This window comes from Salmo salar, chromosome ssa27 (genome assembly GCF_905237065.1).
Source record: "Salmo salar chromosome ssa27, Ssal_v3.1, whole genome shotgun sequence".
Lineage (NCBI taxonomy): Eukaryota > Metazoa > Chordata > Actinopteri > Salmoniformes > Salmonidae > Salmo > Salmo salar.
The window spans coordinates 22,611,891-22,636,013 of NC_059468.1; the positions used below are offsets into that span (position 1 = coordinate 22,611,891).

The 24,123-nt window shown below is 44.0% G+C and overlaps 1 protein-coding gene across 3 annotated transcripts in view; it reads left to right on the top strand.

The window, feature by feature from the left end:
- LOC106588693 (adenylate cyclase type 2) overlaps positions 1-24,123 on the top strand; it is a 131,848-nt gene that overhangs the window by 50,617 nt on the left and 57,108 nt on the right. For all 3 annotated transcript variants that reach the window (XM_014177944.2, XM_045709582.1, XM_045709583.1), the window contains exons 5-15: positions 1,684-1,841; positions 3,724-3,835; positions 4,862-4,989; positions 8,613-8,771; positions 8,929-9,061; positions 15,170-15,346; positions 15,516-15,556; positions 16,796-16,876; positions 17,338-17,407; positions 17,739-17,836; positions 18,836-18,920. In XM_014177944.2, the coding sequence (XP_014033419.1) occupies positions 1,684-1,841; positions 3,724-3,835; positions 4,862-4,989; positions 8,613-8,771; positions 8,929-9,061; positions 15,170-15,346; positions 15,516-15,556; positions 16,796-16,876; positions 17,338-17,407; positions 17,739-17,836; positions 18,836-18,920 (1,242 nt within the window). The remainder of the gene's footprint in view (positions 1-1,683; positions 1,842-3,723; positions 3,836-4,861; positions 4,990-8,612; positions 8,772-8,928; positions 9,062-15,169; positions 15,347-15,515; positions 15,557-16,795; positions 16,877-17,337; positions 17,408-17,738; positions 17,837-18,835; positions 18,921-24,123) is intronic.

The following is a 24,123-nucleotide window of genomic DNA, read 5'->3' on the forward strand; positions in this document are numbered from 1 at the left end:
ACACATACACAAACTCTGAACCCATTTCCTAAAACACAGCAGCAAATTAACTCCAGAATAGGTTTGGGGACTGGATGGGGAACTGCATGGGATTGGTGGCTAAAAATAGACTTTGCTTGTTAACCTCCATTTTCTTCCCTCACTCCCTCCCCCGCTCTCCTCTCCCTCCATACAACTCTGAATTGAAAAAAAATGTTGATCTATTTTTGTTAGGAAATTATGTTTGTGTTTTTTACAAAAACAAAAATCTCCCAAAAATCATAATCTCCTCACTTTGAAGTCCAGTCATTACTATAAAATTACAGACTACTTTTCTGGTTTGGGCTGGTTTCAGCTTAATTAATCACTATCTCCCTACTATATATATATATATATATATATATATATATATATATATATATATATATATATATAACACACACACACACACACACACACACACACACACACACACACACACACACACACACACACACACACACATGGTGTGTAACAGGGTATCTCTGTCCAGCAGACCCACTTTTTTTTCTGCCTCATTATGTCACTACATAGACATTCATTTCACCTTTATGTCACTGCGTTAAGGCATTATAACGCATGGCTGACTCTTACCTACCACCACATTACTTACCTACCACTGTTACTCTTAGAAGCTGGAACTAGAGTAACTACATGATTTGTAGTTGATAAATCACTTAAAATGGCCCGTTGAACTAGTGTCCTAAAGGACAGGCCAGGGTTGAGAAAACCATTATTGGCGTAAGTAAATGGAGACTTATAATCATGTTCATGACAGTAGAAACTGGAGGAAACGCATTGATTAAATGAGATAAAATTATCTGCGTTCCTAGAGTTGAGCTGGAACATCTAAACGTTTGCTTCCCTTCCCAGACTGCTGCTGGAGAGATAATTGACCACGTTGTGATGAGTACTAGTCAGTCTGATTTACACTCACTGCAATCAAGGCCTACTGCAATCAATGCAACCACAAACACACAAGCATGCAAACACACACACACACACACACACACACACACACACACACACACACACACACACACACACACACACACACACACACACACACACACACACACACACACACACACACACACACACACTCACACACTCACACTCACGCACACACACACAGACAAGGTTAATTGCAGACTGTGAGTCCGGTGCATTTTCTGCCATTTAAAAGAGACTGAACACAGTAAATCAGTAGAGGCTGGTAGGAGGAACTATAGGAGGATGGGCTCATTGTAATGGCTGGAAAGGAAGAAATGGAACAATATCAAACATATGGAAACTACATTTTTGACTCCGTTCAATTTATCTCATTCCAGCCATTACAGTGAGCCCATCCTCCTATAGCTCTTCTCACCAGCCTCCTCTGCAGGACATATATTTTAGTAACCTTCCATTAGTATTACTGTTATTACCCATCGAGAGGCCTGGTCCTGATACTGAATTATCCACTCATAAATATCAGTCTGTGTGTGTGTATGTTTTGTGTGTGTATGTGTATGTTTTGTGTGTGTGTGTGTATGTGTATGTTTTGTGTGTGTATGTGTATGTTTTGTGTGTGTGTATGCGTACCGAAAGCAGTTAATTTGGACTTCACAGGACTTATCCTCTCTCTCTCTCTTTCCCCCGTTCTATCCCTCCCTCTCACAACAGGAAAGGTTATTGTTGTCCCTGCTCCCGGCCCATATTGCCCGTGTGATGAAGGCAGAGATCATTCAGAGGTTACAGGGACCAAGGGACAGGGACTTCGGCCGGGCAGAGGGCACCAACAACTTTCACAACCTCTATGTCCAACGACACACCAACGTTAGGTAAACATCTGTCTCTACTCTACTCTACTCTACTCTACTCTACTCTACTCTACTCTACTCTGCTCTGCTCTACACTGCACTGCACTACACTACTCTCCTCTCCATCCTAGATAGGTCATCTATGCTGTGTCCTGTTTGTGTTATTTGTGTTCCTTAGTGTTCTGTAGTGGTACTGTGGAGCTCAGTTAATCCAGGCTCCAGTCTACTGGATTATATTGGTGATTACTGTTGAAATAGAGAGTCAAGTAGATCCTATATACATACAGTCAATGATCTCCTTCTGTAGATTGAAGGACAAGGAGCTCCACTCAGCTCCAATCTGTAATCATAAGGCTAGTCCAATCATCATCAATGTATTGAAACTCTATTGTGTTGTTGTTAGTAATGCCTTTTCCATCATGGTGGTATAACTGAGAGGGATGTAGCAATGTCCTCGGTTTGGAGTGGGTCTCACAAGTTTGTGTGTATGCAAAATCGTCTGTCTGTGTACGTGAATATTTCTCAAGAGTGTAGAGCTCAGAAGTAGTTTACCATTGACCTCTATGATTATAGCTAATGGGTTTTCAAGGACTGAGATTCTCCCAGGCAGTTGGGAATGGCTGCACCTCAGAAGGTTGCTGTCCAACGTCATGTGGTGCTGAAAGGCAGCTCTTATTCAGATTCTGACGGCATCACTGTCGCTGTCCTTGGTGCTGAAATCTCAGATTAGAGGAGAAAAGAAAAGACTGCTGGGCCTTTTACTGAATGGGTATTCCTCTGTCCCTTCTCTCTCTCTCTCTCTCTGCAGTATTCTGCAGAGCATAAGAAAAGAAAGAGAGGAGGAAAGTAGAAGACACTTGTTTTTTACTTTGTTTTAAGCCCTTTGAATCTCTCCCCCCCTGTCTGTCTCTCTGTCTCTCTCTCTCTCTCTCTCTCTCTCTCTCTCTCTCTCTCTCTCTCTCTCTCTCTCTCTCTCTCTCTCTCTCTCTCTCTCCTCTCTCTCTCTCTCTCTCTCTCTCTCTCTCTCTCTCTCTCTCTCTCTCTATCTCCTCTCTCTCTCTCTCTCTCTCTCTCTCTCTCTCTCTCTCTCTCTCTCTCTCTCTCTCTCTCTCTCTCTCTCTCTCTCTCTCTCCCCCCTCTCTCTCTCTCTCTCTCTCTCCCCTCTCTCTCTCTCTCTCTCTCTCTCTCTCTCTCCCCCTCTCTCTCTCTCTCTCTCTCTCTCTCTCTCTCTCTCTCTCTCTCTCTCTCTCTCTCTCTCTCTCTCTCTCTCTCTCTCTCTCTCTCTCTCTCTCTCTCTCTCTCTCTCTCTCTCTCTCTCTCTCTCTCTATCTCCCTCTCTCTCTCTCTCTCTCTCTCTCTCTCTCTCTCTCTCTCTCTCTCTCTCTCTCTCTCTCTCTCTCTCCCCCTCTCTCTCTCTCTCTCTCTCTCTCCCCCTCTCTCTCTCTCTCTCTCTCTCTCTCTCTCTCCCCCTCTCTCTCTCTCTCTCTCTCTCTCTCTCTATCTCCCTCTCTCCCTCTCTCTCTCTCTCTCTCTCTCTCTCTCTCTCTCTCTCCCTCTCTCTCTCTCTCTCTTTCTCTCTCTCTCTATCTCCCTCTCTCTCTCTCTCTCTCTCTCTCTCTCTCTCTCTCTCTCTCCCTCTCTCTCTCTCTCTTTCTCTCTCTCTCTATCTCCCTCTCTCTCTCTCTCTCTCTCTCTCTCTCTCTCTCTCTCTCTCTCTCTATCTCTCTCTCTCTCCCTCTCTCTCTCTCTCTCTCTCCCCTCTCTCTCTCTCTCTCTCTCTCTCCCCCCTCTCTCTCTCTCTCTCTCTCTCTCTCTCTCTCTCTCCCCCCTCTCTCTCTCTCTCTCTCCCTCTCTCTCTCTCTCACACGCTCTCTCTCTGTTTCTCTCTCTCTGTTTGTTTCAGCATTCTGTATGCAGACATAGTAGGGTTCACTAAACTTGCTGGTGACTGCTCACCCGGAGAACTGGTGCACATGCTGAATGAACTGTTCGGCAAGTTTGACCAGATCGCCAAGGTAATGTTACACGCACCCATATGAATGACACACACACAGGGATGACACACACACGGATGACACACACACGGATGTACACATGCTAGCACACACACACATACACACACACATGGACACACGCACACAGACAAACTAGCACACCATACCACATAACGGTAGTTGTGCGTAATATCCGTAGGAAGTTTTCTCTCTTGCTGATCTGTCTGCTGTGTTTTCTCAGATGGAGTGTTAGCTGTTGATTCATGTCAGTGCAGCTACAGGCCTACACACACACACACACACACACACACACACACACACACACACACACACACACACACACACACACACACACACACACACACTGCCTAGTGCCCCAGCAATTTGTTTGTTATATAATAGACAGAGGAGTTTGGATGTTTGGGCATTGCTGTAAGCAGCCTCACATCTAGTGGGAGTGTGTTTTGGTCATCGTTGTGTATGTGAGAGGGCATTAGCACATCTGTGTAGGTGTATGTGTTCACTAGGGATGCACAGTAATGAAGTTCCACAAGCTATGCAAAGTTCATACCAAGTTGATGAAAAGTAGATTTTTGAATATGGTGGCTAATGGTTATTTGCATAATCTGTAAACCCCAGGTCATATTTAGATTTTCTCTGGATGTTTTATATTTTATTTAGACAAGGTAAGTTTTTTATTCTGATTCTGAAATTCACTTTTTCTTTCTCTCTCTTTCTCTCCCAAGCTCTGTGCATTTGTTGCCCCCTCTCCCTACTCCTCTCCCTACTAACTCATGTCTCTCTCTCTCTCTCTCTCTCTCTCTCTCTCTCTCTCACCTACTCTCTCTCTCTCTCTCTCTCTCTCTCTCTCTCTCTCTCTCTCTCTCTCTCTCTCTCTCTCGCTCTCTCTCACACTTTTTCTCTCTCTCTCACTTTCTCTCTCTCTCTCACTTTCTCTCTCTCTCTCACTTTTTCTCTCTCTCTCTCACTTTCTCTCTCTCTCTCACTTTCTCTCTCTCTCTCACTCGCTCCCGCTCCTCTCTCCAGGAGAATGAGTGTATGCGTATAAAGATCCTGGGTGATTGTTACTACTGTGTATCAGGCCTACCAGAGTCTCTCCCCCACCACGCAGGCAACTGTGTCAAGATGGGACTGGACATGTGTGAGGCCATCAAGTAAAACACCAGCTCTCTGCTTTCACACACACACACTTAACACACACAAACACACATACAACACACACGTACATACAGTTGAAGTCGGAAGTTTACATACACCTTAGCCAAATACATTTAAACTCAGTTTTTCACAATTCCTGACATTTAATCCAAGTAAAAATTCCCTGTTTTAGGTCAGTTAGAATTACCACTTTATTTTAAGAATGTAAAATGTCAGAAGAATGTTTCGGGTAGCCTTCCACAAGCTTCCCACAATAAGTTGAGTGAATTTTGTCCCATTACTCCTGACAGAGCTGGTGTAACTGAGTCAGGTTTGTAGGCCTCCTTGCTCGCACACCCTTTTTCAGTTCTGCCTGAAAAATGTTCTATAAGCTTGAGGTCAGGGCTTTGTGATGGCCACTCCAATACCTTGACTTTGTTGTCCTTAAGCCATTTTGCAACAACTTTGGAAGTATGCTTGGGGTCATTGTCAATTTGGAAGACCCGTTTGCGACCAAGCATTAACTTCCTGACTGATGTCTTGAGATGTTAGTTCAATATATCCACATACAGTGCCTTGCGAAAGTATTCGGCCCCCTTGAACTTTTCGACCTTTTGCCACATTTCAGGCTTCAAACATAAAGATATAAAACTGTAATTTTTTGTGAAGAATCAACAACAAGTGGGACACAATCATGAAGTGGAACGAAATTTATTGGATATTTCAAACTTTTTTAACAAATAAAAAACAGAAAAATTGGGCGTGCAAAATTATTCAGCCCCCTTAAGTTAATACTTTGTAGCGCCACCTTTTGCTGCGATTACAGCTGTAAGTCACTTGGGGTATGTCTCTATCAGTTTTGCACATCGAGAGACTGACATTTTTGCCCATTCCTCCTTGCAAAACAGCTCGAGCTCAGTGAGGTTGGATGGAGAGCGTTTGTGAACAGCAGTTTTCAGTTCTTTCCACAGATTCTCGATTGGATTCAGGTCTGGACTTTGACTTGGCCATTCTAACACCTGGATATGTTTATTTGTGAACCATTCCATTGTAGATTTTGCTTTATGTTTTGGATCATTGTCTTGTTGGAAGACAAATCTCCGTCCCAGTCTCAGGTCTTTTGCAGACTCCATCAGGTTTTCCTCCAGAATGGTCCTGTATTTGGCTCCATCCATCTTCCCATCAATTTTAACCATCTTCCCTGCCCCTGCTGAAGAAAAGCAGTCCCAAACCATGATGCTGCCACCACCATGTTTGACAGTGGGGATGGTGTGTTCAGGGTGATGAGCTGTGTTGCTTTTACGCCAAACATAACGTTTTGCATTGTTGCCAAAAAGTTTGATTTTGGTTTCATCTGACCAGAGCACCTTCTTCCACATGTTTGGTGTGTCTCCCAGGTGGCTAGTGGCAAACTTTAAACGACACTTTTTATGGATATATTTAAGAAATGGCATTCTTCTTGCCACTCTTCCATAAAGGCCAGATTTGTGCAGTATACGACTGATTGTTGTCCTATGGACAGAGTATCCCACCTCAGCTGTAGATCTCTGCAGTTCATCCAGAGTGATCATGGGCCTCTTGGCTGCATCTCTGATCAGCCTTCTCCTTGTATGAGCCGAAAGTTTAGAGGGACGGCCGGGTCTTCGTAGATTTGCAGTGGTCTGATACTCCTTCCATTTCAATATCATCGCTTGCACAGTGCTCCTTGGGATGTTTAAAGCTTGGGAAATCTTTTTGTATCCAAATCTGGCTTTAAACTTCTCCACAACAGTATCTCGGACCTGTCTGGTGTGTTCCTTGTTCTTCATGATGCTCTCTGCGCTTTAAACGGACCTCTGAGACCATCACAGAGCAGGTGCATTTATACGGAGACTTGATTACACACAGGTGGATTCTATTTATCATCATTAGTCATTTAGGTCAACATTGGATCATTCAGAGATCCTCACTGAACTTCTGGAGAGAGTTTGCTGCACTGAAAGTAAAGGGGCTGAATAATTTTGCACGGCCAATTTTTCAGTTTTTTATTTGTTAAAAAAGTTTGAAATATCCAATAAATTTCGTTACACTTCATAATTGTGTCCCACTTGTTGTTGATTCTTCACAAAAAATTACAGTTTTATATCTTTATGTTTGAAGCCTGAAATGTGGCAAAAGGTCGAAAAGTTCAAGGGGGCCGAATACTTTCGCAAGGCACTGTAATTTCCTCCCTCATGATGCCAACTATTTTGTGAAGTGCACCAGTCCCTTCTGCAGCAAAGCACCCCCACAACATGATGCTGCCACCTCTGTGCTTCACGGTTGGGATGGTGTTCTTCGGCTTGCAAGCCTCCCCCTTTCTCCTCCAAACATAACAATGGTCATTATGGCCAAACAGTTCTATTTTTGTTTAATCAGACCAGAGAACATTTCTCCAAAAAGTATGATCTTTGTCCCCATGTGCCATTGCAAACCGTAGTCTGGCTTTTTTATGGCGGTTTTGGAGCAGTGGCTTCTTCCTTGCTGAGTGGCCTTTCAGGTTATGTCGATATAGGACTCGTTTTACTGTGCATATATATACTTTTGTACCTGTTTCCTCCAGCATCTTCACAAGGTCCTTTGCTGATGTTCTGGGATTGATTAGCACTTTTCGCACCAAAGTACGTTAATTTCTAGGAGACAGAACGCGTCTCCTTCCTGAGCGGTATGACGGCTGTGTGGTCCAATGGTGTTTATACTTGCGTACTATTGTTTGTACAGATGAATGTGGTACCTTCAGGCATTTGGAAATTGCTCCCAAGGATGAACCAGACTTGTGGAGGTCTACAATTATTTTTCTGAGGTCTTGGCTGATTTCTTTTGATTTTCCCATGATGTCAAGCAAAGAGGCACTGAGTTTGAAGGTAGGCCTTAAAATACATCCACAGGTACACCTCCAATTGACTCAATTGATGTCAATTAACCTATCAGAAGCTTCCAAAGCCATGACATCTTTTTCTGGAATTTTCCAAGCTGTTTAAAGGCACAGTCAACTTAGTGTATGTAACCTTCTGACCCACTGGAATTGTGATACAGTGAATTATAAGTGAAATAATCTGTCTGTAAACAATTGTTAGAAAAATTACTTGTGTCATGCACAAAGTAGATGTCCTAACCGACTTGCCAAAACTATAGTTTGTTAATAAGAAATTTGTGGAGTGGTTGAAAAACGAGTTTTAATGACTTCAACCCAAGTGTATGTAAACTTCCAACTTCAACTGTATGCACTACCAGACACACGCACACACACTCATGCATGAGCACATGCACACACAAACACAGGCATGTAGTCATGTACAAACACACACACACTCATACGCAGGCACATAGACACGTACAAACACACACACTCACACACAAGCCTCTATCCCAGCCAGACTGGGTCTCAGCTGTGTGTGAGCTGTAGTGCAAATACAATGTGAAATAGTGATGATAAACTAATCCTCTCTACTGCGCCAGTGGGCTAAACACACACACACACACACACACACACACACACACACACACACTACGCATTCACTCAGACAACCTTTGTCCTCAAACACACACACTCAAACTCAGAATAATTTTCACTCCATAGAAAAAGCAGAGGTTCATTTGAGGTTATACATTTTGACCTTAGGAAGGTGCGGGATGCTACTGGGGTTGACATCAATATGCGAGTCGGGGTGCATTCTGGGAACGTGCTGTGTGGCGTCATCGGCCTCCAGAAGTGGCAATACGATGTCTGGTCACATGATGTCACTCTAGCCAATCACATGGAGGCAGGGGGCGTGCCAGGGTAAGATCAACCAATAGGGGGTCTGCTGTTTCTTGAAATATTTCCCAAGACATATTTGCATTCACAAATCATTTGGCTTATGTTTATTAATCACCCTCCACCTCTTCCTTTCTCATCCTTCCTCCCTCTCTCCTCTCCCTCTTCTCTCTTCCCCCAGGCGTGTCCATATCTCCTCAGTAACATTGGAGCATCTGAAGGGCTCCTATAAGGTGGAACCAGGGGAGGGACAAAGCAGAGACTTTTACCTGAAGGAACACGAAGTCATCACCTACCTGGTCATCAACCCCAAGGTGAGACATGAGAATGTGGTCCAAACGTGGTCCAAACACAACCACAGATATAACATACTCTAAAAACTCACGTTTATAAACTACCGATTTATTGGGTATATACTACTGATTATAATACATAAAAACTGCATGAAGCTGTTTGCTTGAATTGAGAAATAGATCTTAGAGAAGATTAAAAAGGGGGGAAAAAAGTTATACTCCTCTGTCACAGAAGTTGTCATGTAGAGAAGAGGACCAAGGCGCAGCGGGATTGTGGACACTCATGTTTATTAAAGGAAACATGTAAAGCATCCACTTGAACAAAAAACAAAACAATAAACAGTACTTACACCGGTAACAGTGTGGCAGGCTCAAACCAACGCAGTGCACACAAACAACCACCCACAACCCCAAAGAAAAACACACACACCTATATAGGACTTCCAATCAAAGGCAACTCAACACACCTGCCTTCAATTGGAAGTCCCAATCACCCACACAACATTTAACAAATCAAATCAAATTTATTTTTATATAGCCCTTCGTACATCAGCTGATATTCTCAAAGTGCTGTACAGAAACCCAGCCTAAAACCCCAAACAGCAAGCAAAGCATGTGAAAGAAGCACGGTGGCTAGGAAAAACTCCCTAGAAAGGCCAAAAACCTAGGAAGAAACCTAGAGAGGAACCAGGCTATGAGGGGTGGCCAGTCCTCTTCTGGCTGTGCAGGGTGGATATTATAACAGAACATGGTCAAGATGTTAAAATGTTCATAAATGACCAGCATGGTCAAATAATAATAATCATAGTAGTTGTTGAGGGTGCAACAAGCACGTCCGGTGAACAGGTCAGGGTTCCATAGCCGCAGGCAGAACAGTTGAAACTGGAGCAGCAGCACGGCCAGGTGGACTGGGGACAGAAAGGAGTCATCATACCAGGTAGTCCTGAGGCATGGTCCTAGGGCTCAGGTCCTCCGAGAGAAAGACAGAAAGAGAGAAAGAGAGAATTACAGAGAGCAGATTTAAATACACACAGGACACCGGATAAGACAAGAGAAATACTCCAGATGTAACAGACTGACCCTAGCCCCCCGACACATAAACTACTGCAGCATAAATACTGGAGGCTGAGACAGGAGGGATCAGAAGACACTGTGGCCCCATCCGATGATACCCCCGGACAGGGCCAAACAGGCAGGATATAACCCCACCCACTTTGCCAAAGCACAGCCCCCACACCACTAGAGGGATGTCTCCAACCACCAACTTACCGTCCTAAGACAAGGCCGAGTATAGCCCACAACGATCTCCGCCATGGCACAACCCAAGGGGGGGGCGCCAACCCATACAGGAAGACCACGTCAGTGACTCAACCCACTCAAGTGACACACCCCTCCCATGGACGGCATGGAAGAACACCAGTAGGCCAGTGACTCAGCCCCTGTAAAAGGGTTAGAGGCAGAGAATCCCAGTGGAAAGAGGGGAACCGGCAAGGCAGAGACAGCAAGGGCGGTTCGTTGCTCCAGCCTTTCCGTTCACCTTCACACTCCTGGGCCAGACTATACTTAATCATAGGACCTACTGAAGAGATAAGTCTTCAGTAAAGACTTAAAGGTTGAGACTGAGTCTGCGTCTCTCACATTGGTAGGCAGACCATTCCATAAAAATGGAGCTCTATAGGAGAAAGCCCTACCTCCAGCCGTTTGCTTAGAAATTCTAGGGACAATTAGGAGGCCTGCGTCTTGAGACCGTAGCGTACGTGTAGGTATGTACGGCAGGACCAAATCGGAAAGATAGGTAGGAGCAAGCCCATGTAATGCTTTGTAGGTTAGCAGTAAAACCTTGAAATCAGCCCTTGCCTTAACAGGAAGCCAGTGTAGGGAGGCTAGCACTGGAGTAATATGATCAAATTTTTTGGTTCTAGTCAGGATTCTAGCAGCCGTATTTAGCACTAACTGAAGTTTATTTAGTGCTTTATCCGGGTAGCCGGAAAGTAGAGCATTGCAGTAGTCCAGCCTAGAAGTAACAAAAGCATGGATTAATTTTTCTGCGTCATTTTTGGACAGAAAATTTCTGATTTTTGCAATGTTACGTAGATGGAAAAAAGCTGTCCTTGAAACAGTCTTGATATGTTCTTCAAAAGAGAGATCAGGGTCCAGAGTAACGCCGAGGTCCTTCACAGTTTTATTTGAGACAACTGTACAACCATCCAGATTAATTGTCAGATTCAACAGAAGATCTCTTTGTTTCTTGGGACCTAGAACAAGCATCTCTGTTTTGTCTGAGTTTAAAAGTAGAACGTTTGCAGCCATCCACTTCTTTATGTCTGAAACACAGGCTTCTAGCGAGGGCAATTTTGGGGCTTCACCATGTTTCATTGAAATGTACAGCTGTGTGTCGTCCGCATAGCAGTGAAATTTAACATTATGTTTTCGAATGACATCCCCAAGAGTTAAAATATATAGTGAAAACAATAGTGGTCCTAAAACGGAACCTTGAGGAACACCGAAATGTACAATTGATTTGTCAGAGGACAAACCATTCACAGAGACAAACTGATATCTTTCCGACAGATAAGATCTAAACCAGGCCAGAACTTGTCCATGTAGACCAATTTGGGTTTCCAATCTCTCCAAAAGAATGTGGTGATCGATGGTATCAAAAGCGGCACTAAGATCTAGGAGCACGAGGACAGATGCAGAGCCTCGGTCTGACGTCATTAAAAGGTCATTTACCACCTTCACAAGTGCAGTCTCAGTGCTATGATGGGGTCTAAAACCAGACTGAAGCGTTTCGTATACATTGTTTGTCTTCAGGAAGGCAGTGAGTTGCTGTGCAACAGCTTTTTCTAAAATTTTTGAGAGGAATGGAAGATTCGATATAGGCCGATAGTTTTTTATAATTTCTGGATCAAGATTCGGCTTTTTCAAGAGAGGCTTTATTACTGCCACTTTTAGTGAGCTTGGTACACATCCGGTGGATAGAGAGCCGTTTATTATGTTCAACATAGGAGGGCCAAGCACAGGAAGCAGCTCTTTCAGTAGTTTAGTTGGAATAGGGTCCAGTATGCAGCTTGAGGGTTTGGAGGCCATGATTATTTTCATCATTGCGTCAAGAGATATAGTACTAAAACACTTTAGTATCTCCCTTGATCCTAGGTCCTGGCAGAGTTGTGTAGACTCAGGACAATGGAGCTTTGGAGGAATACCCAGATTTAAAGAGGAGTCTGTAATTTGCTTTCTAATGATCATGATCTTTTCCTCAAAGAAGTTCATAAATGTATTACTGCTGAAGTGAAAGCCATCCTCCATTTGCGAAGGCTGCTTTTAGTTAGCTTTGCGACAGTATCAAAAGAAATTTCGGATTGTTCTTATTTTCCTCAATTAAGTTGGAAAAATAGGATGATCGAGCAGCAGTGAGGGCTCTTCGATACTGCACGGTACTGTCTTTCCAAGCTAGTCGGAAGACTTCCAGTTTGGTGTGGCGCCATTTCCGTTCCAATTTTCTGGAAGCTTGCTTCAGAGCTCGTGTATTTTCTGTATACCAGGGAGCTAGTTTCTTATGACAGATGTTTTTAGTTTTTAGGGGTGCAACTGCATCTAGGGTATTGCGCAAGGTTAAATTGAGTTCCTCGGTTAGGTGGTTAACTGATTTTTGTCCTCTGACGTCCTTGGGTAGGCAGAGGCAGTCTGGAAGGGCATCAAGGAATCTTTGGGTTGTCTGAGAATTTATAGCACGACTTTTAATGCTCCTTGGTTGGGGTCTGAGCAGATTATTTGTTGCAATTGCAAACGTAATAAAATGGTGGTCCGATAGTCCAGGATTATGAGGAAAAACATTTAGATCCACAACATTTATTCCATGGGACAAAACTAGGTCCAGAGTATGACTGTGGCAGTGAGTAGGTCCAGAGACATGTTGGACAAAACCCACTGAGTCGATGATGGCTCCGAAAGCCTTTTGGAGTGGGTCTGTGGACTTTTCCATGTGAATGTTAAAGTCACCAAAAATTAGAATATTATCTGCTATGACTACAAGATCCGATAGGAATTCAGGGAACTCAGTGAGGAACACTGCATATGGCCCAGGAGGCCTGTAAACAGTAGCTATAAAAAGTGAGTGAGTTGGCTGCATAGATTTCATGACTAGAAGCTCAAAAGACGAAAACGTCACCTGCCACATCCTGACCAAGACTAACACAATACACCCTCTGCTGGTCAGGACGTGACAGTACCCCCCCTTCAAGGTGCAGACCCCGGGATGCACCTAAAAAAAGAAAAACACCAGAAAATCCCCAATACCCCAACAAACAATAACCCCTAACAAATAAGGGAGGGAAGGGAGGGTGGCTGCCGTGGCTGTGGCTCCACGGCTGTGCTACACCCTCCCTCCCCAACCCACCTATCCTGGAGGTGGCTCAGGTGCAGGCCGTGGACCTCGCTCCACCCTCGGCGTCGCCCACTTTGATGGCGCCGATAGCTGCGCCGGGCAGACGGGCCACTCGGGCTGACCCTGGCAGACGGACCACTCGGGCTGGGCCGGGGGACAGGAGAGCCACTCGGGCTGGACCGGAGGGCAGGAGGGCCACTCGGGCTGGACCGGAGGGCAGGAGGGCCACTCGGGCTGGACCGGAGGGCAGGAGGGCCACTCGGCTGGACCGGAGGGCAGGAGGGCCACTCGGGCTGGACCGGAGGGCAGGAGGGCCACTCTGGCAGTTCAGGGCAGTCTGGCCACTCTGGCAGTTCAGGGCAGTCTGGCCACTCTGGCAGTTCAGGGCAGTCTGGCCACTCTGGCAGTTCAGGGCAGTCTGGCCACTCTGGCAGAACCGGGCAGTCTGGCCACTCTGGCAGAACCGGGCAGTCTGGCCACTCTGGCAGAACCGGGCAGTCTGGCCACTCTGGCAGAACCGGGCAGTCTGGCCACTCTGGCAGCTTCTGACTAGCGGGCAGCTCTGGTGACTGTTGACTGGCGGGCAGCTCTGGTGACTGTTGACTGGCGGGCAGCTCTGGTGACTGTTGACTGGCGGGCAGCTCTGGTGACTGTTGACTGGCGGGCAGCTCTGGTGACTGTTGACTGGCGGGCAGCTCTGGTGACTGTTGACTGGCGGGCAGCTCTGGTGACTGTTGACTGGCGGGGCTGGGCTGACACACTAGACTCCTGATGCGTGGGGCTGGTATAGGACGTGCCAGCCTGGAGACACGCACCTCCATGCTAGTGCGTCTGGCGGGAAACACCGGACCGAAAGGGCGCTCTGGCGGTCTTGATTGCAGGGTTGGCATCCCCCCTTCCGGCTCGATGCTCACCTTGCCCTGGCACCTGCGGGGCGCTGGTACTAGGCGAACTGGGCTGTGCGTCCGTATAGGCGAGATGGTGCGTACCTCCGTGTAACATGGCGCCCTCCACCTCCTATGCACCTTCCTGTAGTCACGGGTAGCTGGCTTACGGCTCTTCCCTGGCCTGACCAAGCTACCCGTGTGCCCCCCCCCAAAAAAATCTTGGGGCTGCCTCTCGGGTTTCCTACCCAACCGTGTTCCAGCGTAACGTTCCCGATGGTTCATCTGTCCAGCTGCCTCCACTCTCCTGAGTGCCTCCACCTGTTCCCATGGGAGGCGATCCCTTCCGGCCAGGATCTCTTCCCAGGTGTAGGCTCCCTTGCCGTCCAGGACGTCCTCCCATGTCCATTCCTCCCTTTTTCTCTCCTGTCGCTGCTCCTTCCTCTTCCGCTGCTTGGTCCTGGTTTGGTGGGTGGTTCTGTCACAGAAGTTGTCATGTAGAGAAGAGGACCAAGGCGCAGCGGGATTGTGGACACTCATGTTTATTAAAGGAAACATGTAAAGCATCCACTTGAACAAAAAAACAATAAACAGTACTTACACCGGTAACAGTGTGGCAGGCTCAAACCAACGCAGTGCACACAAACAACCACCCACAACCCCAAAGAAAAACACACACACCTATATAGGACTTCCAATCAAAGGCAACTCAACACACCTGCCTTCAATTGGAAGTCCCAATCACCCACACAACATTTAACAAACACAAACCACCTGCCACATCCTGACCAAGACTAACACAATACACCCTCTGCTGGTCAGGACGTGACATCCTCTCCATTTTGATTGGTTCACCAGGCTGAGAGGCGGAGCCCCCACCTGTGTACGCGTTCTCGTTCTACATTGGACGGAGGGAAGATGAGGGCATCTGTCAGAATGACTCGATACCTGGAGTCGTGGGGGGCGGCAAAACCCTTTGCTAACCTGCACCACAGAGACAGCATGACTACTGACAATGGCAAGATTAACACTACTGTAAGTAAACACACACACACACACACACACACACACACACACACACACACACACACACACACACACACACACACACACACACACCACACACACACACACACACACACACATACAAACACATTGAAACACACTCGTGTCCAGCCTCACCTTCTGTGATTGTGTGTTTCAGGATGTTCCAATGGGCCAGTATCACTACCAGAGAAGAGAGAGGTGAGACTTTACCCCTGCAGATCAGTCATCTTTACTTTACACCAGACCACCAGACTTTACCCCTGCAGATCAGTCATCTTTACTTTACACCAGACCACCAGACTTTACCCCTACAGATCAGTCATCTTTACTTTACACCAGACCACCAGACTTTACCCCTACAGATCAGTCATCTTTACTTTACACCAGACCACCAGACTTTACCCCTACAGATCAGTCATCTTTACTTTACACCAGACCACCAGACTTTACCCCTACAGATCAGTCATCTTTACTTTACACCAGACCACCAGACTTTACCCCTACAGATCAGTCATCTTTACTTTACACCAGACCACCAGACTTTACCCCTACAGATCAGTCATCTTTACTTTACACCAGACCACCAGACTTTACCCCTACAGATCAGTCATCTTTACTTTACACCAGACCACCAGACTTTACCCCTACAGATCAGTCATCTTTACTTTACACCAGACCACCAGACTTTACCCCTACAGATCAGTCATCTTTACTTTACACCAGTCATATCTTAAGAACCTGACACCAAACAGGATATAATATTGATCAACATACTCATATTGTTGGCATCGCTGTACTATAGGTTCTGTATACAGAAAATTGCTTGTCGTTATTGTTCGCATATCAAAAGGTATTAAAGAAGGGTTTGATCATTCAGGCCTAACCTTGGTTTAATGTTATTACTGTTATGTTATTGGTTGTGTTGAACAATACACTAGTTGACAATAGTTGATATCACTATTTCCTGTGTCGAGACTGTCTACCCATCTGAGTAATATTGTTCTCTCATCCTCCTCCAGGAATAGATCTATCTATAGACACCAACCTATGGCTCCTTTCTACACCACTATAGATTCCATTACAGATGTAGGATCTTAGTTTGAGCCAGTTTGCTACAGCAGGAAAATAATCCTGCAGCAACAGGAAATGTGAATTATTATGTGGATTTTCTTTTAGGGGTTGCTAAAAAAATGTCGTAAGGGAAAATCAAGTCTGAAATTTCAAAGTGGAAATTACAAACTTCAGAAGCTTTTTTAAACCTGAAATGCACTACAATTTTTACATTTCCTTCATTGCAGGAAAGTTCTTCTGGAACAGGGTGATCAAATTAAGATCCTAGATCGGTACATGATTCCCATTCATTACAGGTCATCCTCTCTCCTTGTAGGGCTATCTATGTTTGTCCTTGAGTATGCTGTATCTTGTTCTTCTCCTCAGGACTAAATCTCAGAAGAGACGGTTTGAAGAGGAACTGGAAGAGAGGATGATCAGAACCATCGACGGCATCAACTCACAAAAGTTAGTACGACTACACACCTGCTTTATTTATAGAACAGTGACAGCCATGTTGTTGTTATGCATCATCAAGTGTGGTAGGTGCTTCACATTGGTGGTAGATGAGGTGAATTCCCCACCTTACTAACTAAAGCTCTTTGAGACCTAGTGAAAAGCCTGCTGTATAATCCATTCATTATCATTTGTATGAAGCACTTAGTTCACTACCTTCTATGTGACAAGTGGATTTACGTTAAATTCAATTCAATTCAGGAGTGCAGATACTTAAAGAGCAACATAAAATAACAGACGAAACAATAGTTATTAAAAACATGACGTGTAATGGGGGAAAAAAACGTCCCAAATGCATCGAAATGATGTTTGGAAGGGAGGAAATTCCGAGGTGTCTTGTTTAATATCACTGATGGATTGCTAGTGTCTGTGTGAACCGCTGTCTGAGTGTCTCTGTGTTCTCTTCTCTGTAGGCAGTGGCTGAAGTCTGAGGACATCCAGAGGATCTCACTGTTCTTTCACAACAAGACTCTGGAGAAGGAGGTGCTGTAGGACAACAACACTGCAGTTCAGTCAAATGCAAATGAAATTGAAAAATGAAAATGTCATATTCTGCCAGTGGCCCACTGCTGCCCCAGACAAAAATGCAGTGACTCCATAAAAAAAAAGAAAGACGATTGCTGTGGAAGTTACAATGTGTTAGAGAGTTAGAATGTGTTAGAGAGGTAGAATGTGTTAGAGAGTTAGAATGTGTTAGAGAGTTAGAATGTGTTAGAGAGTTAGAATGTGTTAGAGAGTTAGAATGTGAAGTTACAGTAAAAAAATATTCATTTTGACCATCACCTGTTGACCATGTGTGTGTTGATGTCCCCAGTATCGAGCTACCACTCTGCCAGCCTTTAAATACTACGTCACCTGTGCCTGTCTCATCTTCTGCTGCATCTTCATAGTGCAGATACTGGTCCTGCCCAAGTAAGTCTGGACCCTACATAGTAGACTACATAGTACACTACATAGTACGGATACAGTACTTGTCCTGTGCATCTGTACTCTTCACAGTACCTTTCATAGTACTCTTCATGGTACCCACCTGTTGAATACTACTTAGCATACAATCTGCATAGTATGGTCTTATAGTAGCCCTCTTAGTGGGAATACTAGATGTGCTAAAAGCCATTCAAGTCAGTGTTCTTTTCTCTATAAAAACCCAGAACTTTGCAATTACAGTGTCAGGAGACGGAATACATCTTTGATCGATTGAGTCTCACATCAATAAGGTCCCCAATTGCAGCTGCAAATGATACGCCTTAAGATACAGCAATTAAGAGTGAGAAAGAAAGAAAGAAAGAAAAAAGAAAGAAAGAAAGAAAGAAAGAAAGAAAGAAAGAAAGAAAGAAAGAAAGAAAGAAAGAAAGAAAAGAAAGAAAGAAAGAAAGAACGAACGAATGAACGAAAACACAGATGAAAAGATATGAATAACGTCCGATGGTTAGAATGTGAATCAAAAGGAGTCTGAGATGTCGATGATGATGATGAAGATTACTTTGATGATGACAAGGATAATGATGATGATAAATTCTCGTTATGAAAGGAAAAAAGGTCCAATGCACTGCGTCATCATTTAGTTACAGAGCCAGGAGAGGTAGAGCCATAGACAGAGATACTCTAGCATCTGAAAGCATCATTGATTTTCTCATTCAGACTAACGTCTCTTCCATTTAGACATGACATCATCATTTTATGACGCACCTAAATCAGCCGTCTACTTGGCTAACTCCTTTTAGAAAATATAAACTGTATTCAGGAAATATAGGCCTGCCCTACTGCATAATAGGGGGAAGTATGTAGTACTTAGTGGAAGTGGGTCGCAGTTCACTGGTTCCAATTCAAATACATTATCGTTTTACTGCTCTCTATAGTTCCCATCTGGAGGTAGTTAACACATTGTGTGTGTGTGTGTGTGTGTTACAGAACAGCAGTGTTGGGGATCTCCTTCGGCATGTCTTTCCTCCTTTTAGCTCTGATCTTGGTCATATGTTTCTCTAGCCACATCTTGGTAAGTTGCACACAAACACGTACACACTATTTATTAGAGTACCCACATCATCTACTCCTTTCTCTTCATACCTCTTCTCTCTCTCTCTTGCTCTCTCTCGTTCTCTCTCTCTTGTTCTCTCTCTCTCGTTCTCTCTCTTGCTCTCTCTCTCTCTGTGTCTCTCTTGCACTCTCTCCCTGTCTCTCTCTCTCTCTCTCTCTCTCACTCTCTCTCTCTCTCTCTCTCTGTCTATCTCTCTCTTTCTCTTGCTCTCTCTTCACTGTCTCTCTCTCTTGTTCTCTCTCTCGTTCTCTCTCGTTCTCTCTCACTCTCTCTCTCTCGTTCTCTCTCTGTCTCTATCTCTCTCTTGCTCTCTCTCTCTGTCTCTCTTGCACTCTCTCTCTCTCGGTCTCTCTCTCTCTCATTCTCTCTCTCTTGTTCTCTCTCTATCTCTCTTGCACTTTCTCTTGATCTCTCTCTCTCTCATTCTCTCTCTCTCTGAAATCAACAAAGCATGACAAGACTTTGCCTTTGTTTTGGTTTGTTTGTTCGTCAATTAGGGTGTGCAGGGTGAATGCGTGGTCTGTCGTATGATAATTTGTTAAAAAGCCAATTTGACATTTGCTCAGTACATTGTTTTCACTGAGGAAATGTACGAGTCTGCTGTTAATGATAATGCAGAGGATTTTCCCAAGGTTGCTGTTGACGCATGTCCCACGGTAGTTATTGGGGTCAAATTTGTCCTCACTTTTGTGGATTGGGATGATCAATCCTTGTTTCCAAATATTGGGGAAGATGCCAGAGCTAAGGATAATGTTAAAGAGTTTTAGTATAGCCAATTGTCTGTATATTTGATCATTTCATTGAGGATACCATCAACACAACAGGCCTTTTTGGGTTGGAGGGTTTTTATTTTGTCCTATAGTTCATTCAATGTAATTTGAGAATCCAGTGGGTTCTGGTAGTCTTTAATAGTTGATTCTAAGATTTGTATTTGATCATCTATATGTTTTTGCTGTTTGTTCTTTGTTATAGAGCCAAAAAGATTGGAGAAGTGGTTAACCCATACATCTCCATTTTGGATAGATAATTATTTGTGTTGTTGTTTGTTTAGAGTTTTCCAATTTTCCCAGAAGTGGTTAGATTCTATGGATTCTTCAATTACATTGAGCTGATTTCTGATGTGCTGTTCCTTCTTTTTCCATAGTGTATTTCTGTATTGTTTTAGTGATTCACCATAGTGAATCTCTGTCTCTCTTGCACTCTCTTGTTCTCTCTCTCTCTCTCTCTCTCTCTCTCTCTCTCTCAATGGGTCAGGCTGAATGAACGAGGTTGTCAGTGATGACCTTGGATTTACTGTTGAAACTGAAAATCCTGTCTATTGTATGCAAGTGTGGAACACACTGAGAGAGAGAGAGAGAAGTGGGAGGGGGAGAGAAGAGAGATGGATGAAGAGGGGGAGAGAGAGAGGAAGAACGAGCTGGGGAAGAGTCAGGGAAGAATAGAGAGGAATAGAGCGAGAGACACTTTAGACTTTCTGTCTTTATTTAATGAGCCATCTTCATTTGATTAAAAACACCATAGTAACCTCCCTGCACCCAGAGAGAAAGAGACAGGAAGATAGAGAGAGAAAGAGACAGGAAGATAGAGACAGAAAGAAACAGGAAGAAAGAGAGAGAAAGAGACAGGAAGATAGAGAGAGAAAGAGACAGGAAGATAGAGAGAGAAAGAGACAGGAAGATAGAGAGAGAAAAAAACAGGAAGATAGAGAGAGAAAGAGACAGGAAGATAGAGAGAGAAAGAGACAGGAAGATAGAGAGAAAGAGACAGGAAGATAGAGAGAGAAAGAGACAGGAAGATAGAGAGAGAGAGAGAAAGAGACAGGAAGATAGAGAGAGAAAGAAACAGGAAGATAGAGAGAGAGAGAGGATGGTAGAGAGAGAAAGAAACAGGAAGATAGAGAAGAAAGAGGATGTAGAGAGAAAAGAGACAGGAAGATAGAGAGAGAAAGAGACAGGAAGATAGAGAAGGAAAGAGACAGGAAGATAGAGAGAGAAAGAGACAGGAAGATAGAGAGAGAAAGAGACAGGAAGATAGAGGGGAAAGAGACAGGAAGATAGAGAGAGAAAGAGACAGGAAGATAGAGAGAGAAAGAGACAGGAAGATAGAGAGAGAAAGAAACAGGAAGAAAGAGAAGGGAAAGAGACAGGAAGATGGAGAGAGAAAGAAACAGGAAGAAAGAGAAGGGAAAGAGACAGGAAGATAGAGAAGGGAAAGAGACAGGAAGATAGAGAGAGAAAGAAACAGGAAGAAAGAGAAGGGAAAGAGACAGGAAGATGGAGAGAGAAAGAAACAGGAAGATAGAGAAAGAAACAGGAAGATAGAGAGAGAAAGAGACAGGAAGATAGAGAGAGAAAGAGACAGGAAGATAGAGAGAGTAAGAAACAGGAAGATAGAGAGAGAAAGAGACAGGAAGATAGAGAGAGAAAGAGACAGGAAGATAGAGAGAGAAAGAGATAGGAAGATAGAGAAGGGAAAGAGACAGGAAGATAGAGAGAGAAAGAAACAGGAAGAAAGAGAAGGGAAAGAGACAGGAAGATGGAGAGAGAAAGAGACAGGAATATAGAGAAAGAAACAGGAAGATAGAGAGAGAAAGAGACAGGAAGATAGAGAGAGAAAGAGACAGGAAGATAGAGAAGGGAAAGAGACAGGAAGATAGAGAGAGAAAGAAACAGGAAGATAGAGAAAGAAACAGGAAGATAGAGAGAGAAAGAGACAGGAAGATAGAGAGAGAAAGAGACAGGAAGATAGAGAAGGGAAAGAGACAGGAAGATAGAGAGAGAAAGAAACAGGAAGATAGAGAAGGGAAAGAGACAGGAAGATGGAGAGAGAAAGAAACAGGAAGATAGAGAAAGAAACAGGAAGATAGAGAGAGAAAGAGACAGGAAGATAGAGAGAGAAAGAGACAGGAAGATAGAGAGAGAAAGAAACAGGAAGATAGAGAGAGAAAGAGACAGGAAGATAGAGAGAGAAAGAGACAGGAAGATAGAGAGAGAAAGAGATAGGAAGATAGAGAGAGAAAGAGACAGGAAGATAGAGAGAGAAAGAGACAGGAAGATAGAGAGAGAAAGAGACAGGAAGATAGAGAGAAAGAAACAGGAAGATAGAGAAGGGAAAGAGACAGGAAGATGGAGAGGGAAAGAAACAGGAAGATAGAGAAAGAAACAGGAAGATAGAGAGAGAAAGAGACAGGAAGATAGAGAAGGGAGAGAGAGGATGGTAGAGAGATAAAGAGACAGGAAGATAGAGAGAGAAAGAGACAGGAAGATAGAGAAGGGAAAGAGACAGGAAGATAGAGAGAGAAAGAGACAGGAAGATAGAGAGAGAAAGAGATAGGAAGATAGATAAGGGAAAGAGACAGGAAGATAGAGAGAGAAAGAAACAGGAAGATAGAGAAGGGAAAGAGACAGGAAGATGGAGAGAGAAAGAAACAGGAAGATAGAGAAAGAAACAGGAAGATAGAGAGAGAAAGAGACAGGAAGATAGAGAGAGAAAGAGACAGGAAGATAGAGACAGAAAGAAACAGGAAGATAGAGAGAGAAAGAGACAGGAAGATAGAGAGAGAAAGAGACAGGAAGATAGAGAGAGAAAGAGACAGGAAGATAGAGAGAGAAAGAGACAGGAAGATAGAGAGAGAAAGAGACAGGAAGATATATAGAGAGAGAGAAAGAGACAGGAAGATAGAGAGAGAAAGAAACAGGAAGATAGAGAGAGAAAGAGACAGGAAGATAGAGAGAGAAAGAGACAGGAAGATAGAGAGAGAAAGAAACAGGAAGATAGAGAGAGAAAGAGACAGGAAGATAGAGAGAGAAAGAGACAGGAAGATAGAGACAGAAAGAAACAGGAAGATAGAGAGAGAAAGAGACAGGAAGATAGAGAGAGAAAGAGACAGGAAGATAGAGAGAGAAAGAGACAGGAAGATAGAGAGAGAAAGAGACAGGAAGATAGAGAGAGAAAGAGACAGGAAGATAGAGAGAGAAAGAGATAGGAAGATAGAGAGAGAAAGAGATAGGAAGATAGAGAGAGAAAGAGACAGGAAGATAGAGAGAGAAAGAGACAGGAAGATAGAGAGAGAAAGAGACAGGAAGATAGAGAGAGAAAGAGACAGGAAGATAGAGAGAGAAAGAGATAGGAAGATAGAGAGAGAAAGAGATAGGAAGATAGAGAGAGAAAGAGACAGGAAGATAGAGAGAGAAAGAGACAGGAAGATAGAGAGAGAAAGAAACAGGAAGATAGAGAAGGGAAAGAGACAGGAAGATGGAGAGAGAAAGAAACAGGAAGATAGAGAAAGAAACAGGAAGATAGAGAGAGAAAGAGACAGGAAGATAGAGACAGAAAGACAGAAGATAGAGAAAGACAGGAAGATAGAGAGAGGAGACAGGAAGATAGAGAAGGAGAGAGAGATGGTAGAGAGAGAAAGAAACAGGAAGATAGAGAAGGGAGAGAGAGGATGGTAGAGAGATAAAGAGACAGGAAGATAGAGAGAGAAAGAGACAGGAAGATAGAGAGAGAAAGAGACAGGAAGATAGAGAGAGAAAGAGACAGGAAGATAGAGAGAGAAAGAGACAGGAAGATAGAGAGAGAAAGAGACAGGAAGATAGAGAGAGAAAGAGACAGGAAGATAGAGAGAGAAAGAGATAGGAAGATAGAGAAGGGAAAGAGACAGGAAGATAGAGAGAGAAAGAAACAGGAAGATAGAGAAGGGAAAGAGACAGGAAGATGGAGAGAGAAAGAAACAGGAAGATAGAGAAAGAAACAGGAAGATAGAGAGAGAAAGAGACAGGAAGATAGAGAGAGAAAGAGACAGGAAGATAGAGACAGAAAGAAACAGGAAGATAGAGAGAGAAAGAGACAGGAAGATAGAGAGAGAAAGAGACAGGAAGATAGAGAAGGGAGAGAGAGGATGGTAGAGAGAGAAAGAAACAGGAAGATAGAGAAGGGAGAGAGAGGATGGTAGAGAGATAAAGAGACAGGAAGATAGAGAGAGAAAGAGACAGGAAGATAGAGAAGGGAAAGAGACAGGAAGATAGAGAGAGAAAGAGACAGGAAGATAGAGAGAGAAAGAGATAGGAAGATAGAGAAGGGAAAGAGACAGGAAGATAGAGAGAGAAAGAGACAGGAAGATAGAGAGAGAAAGAGACAGGAAGATAGAGAGAGAAAGAGA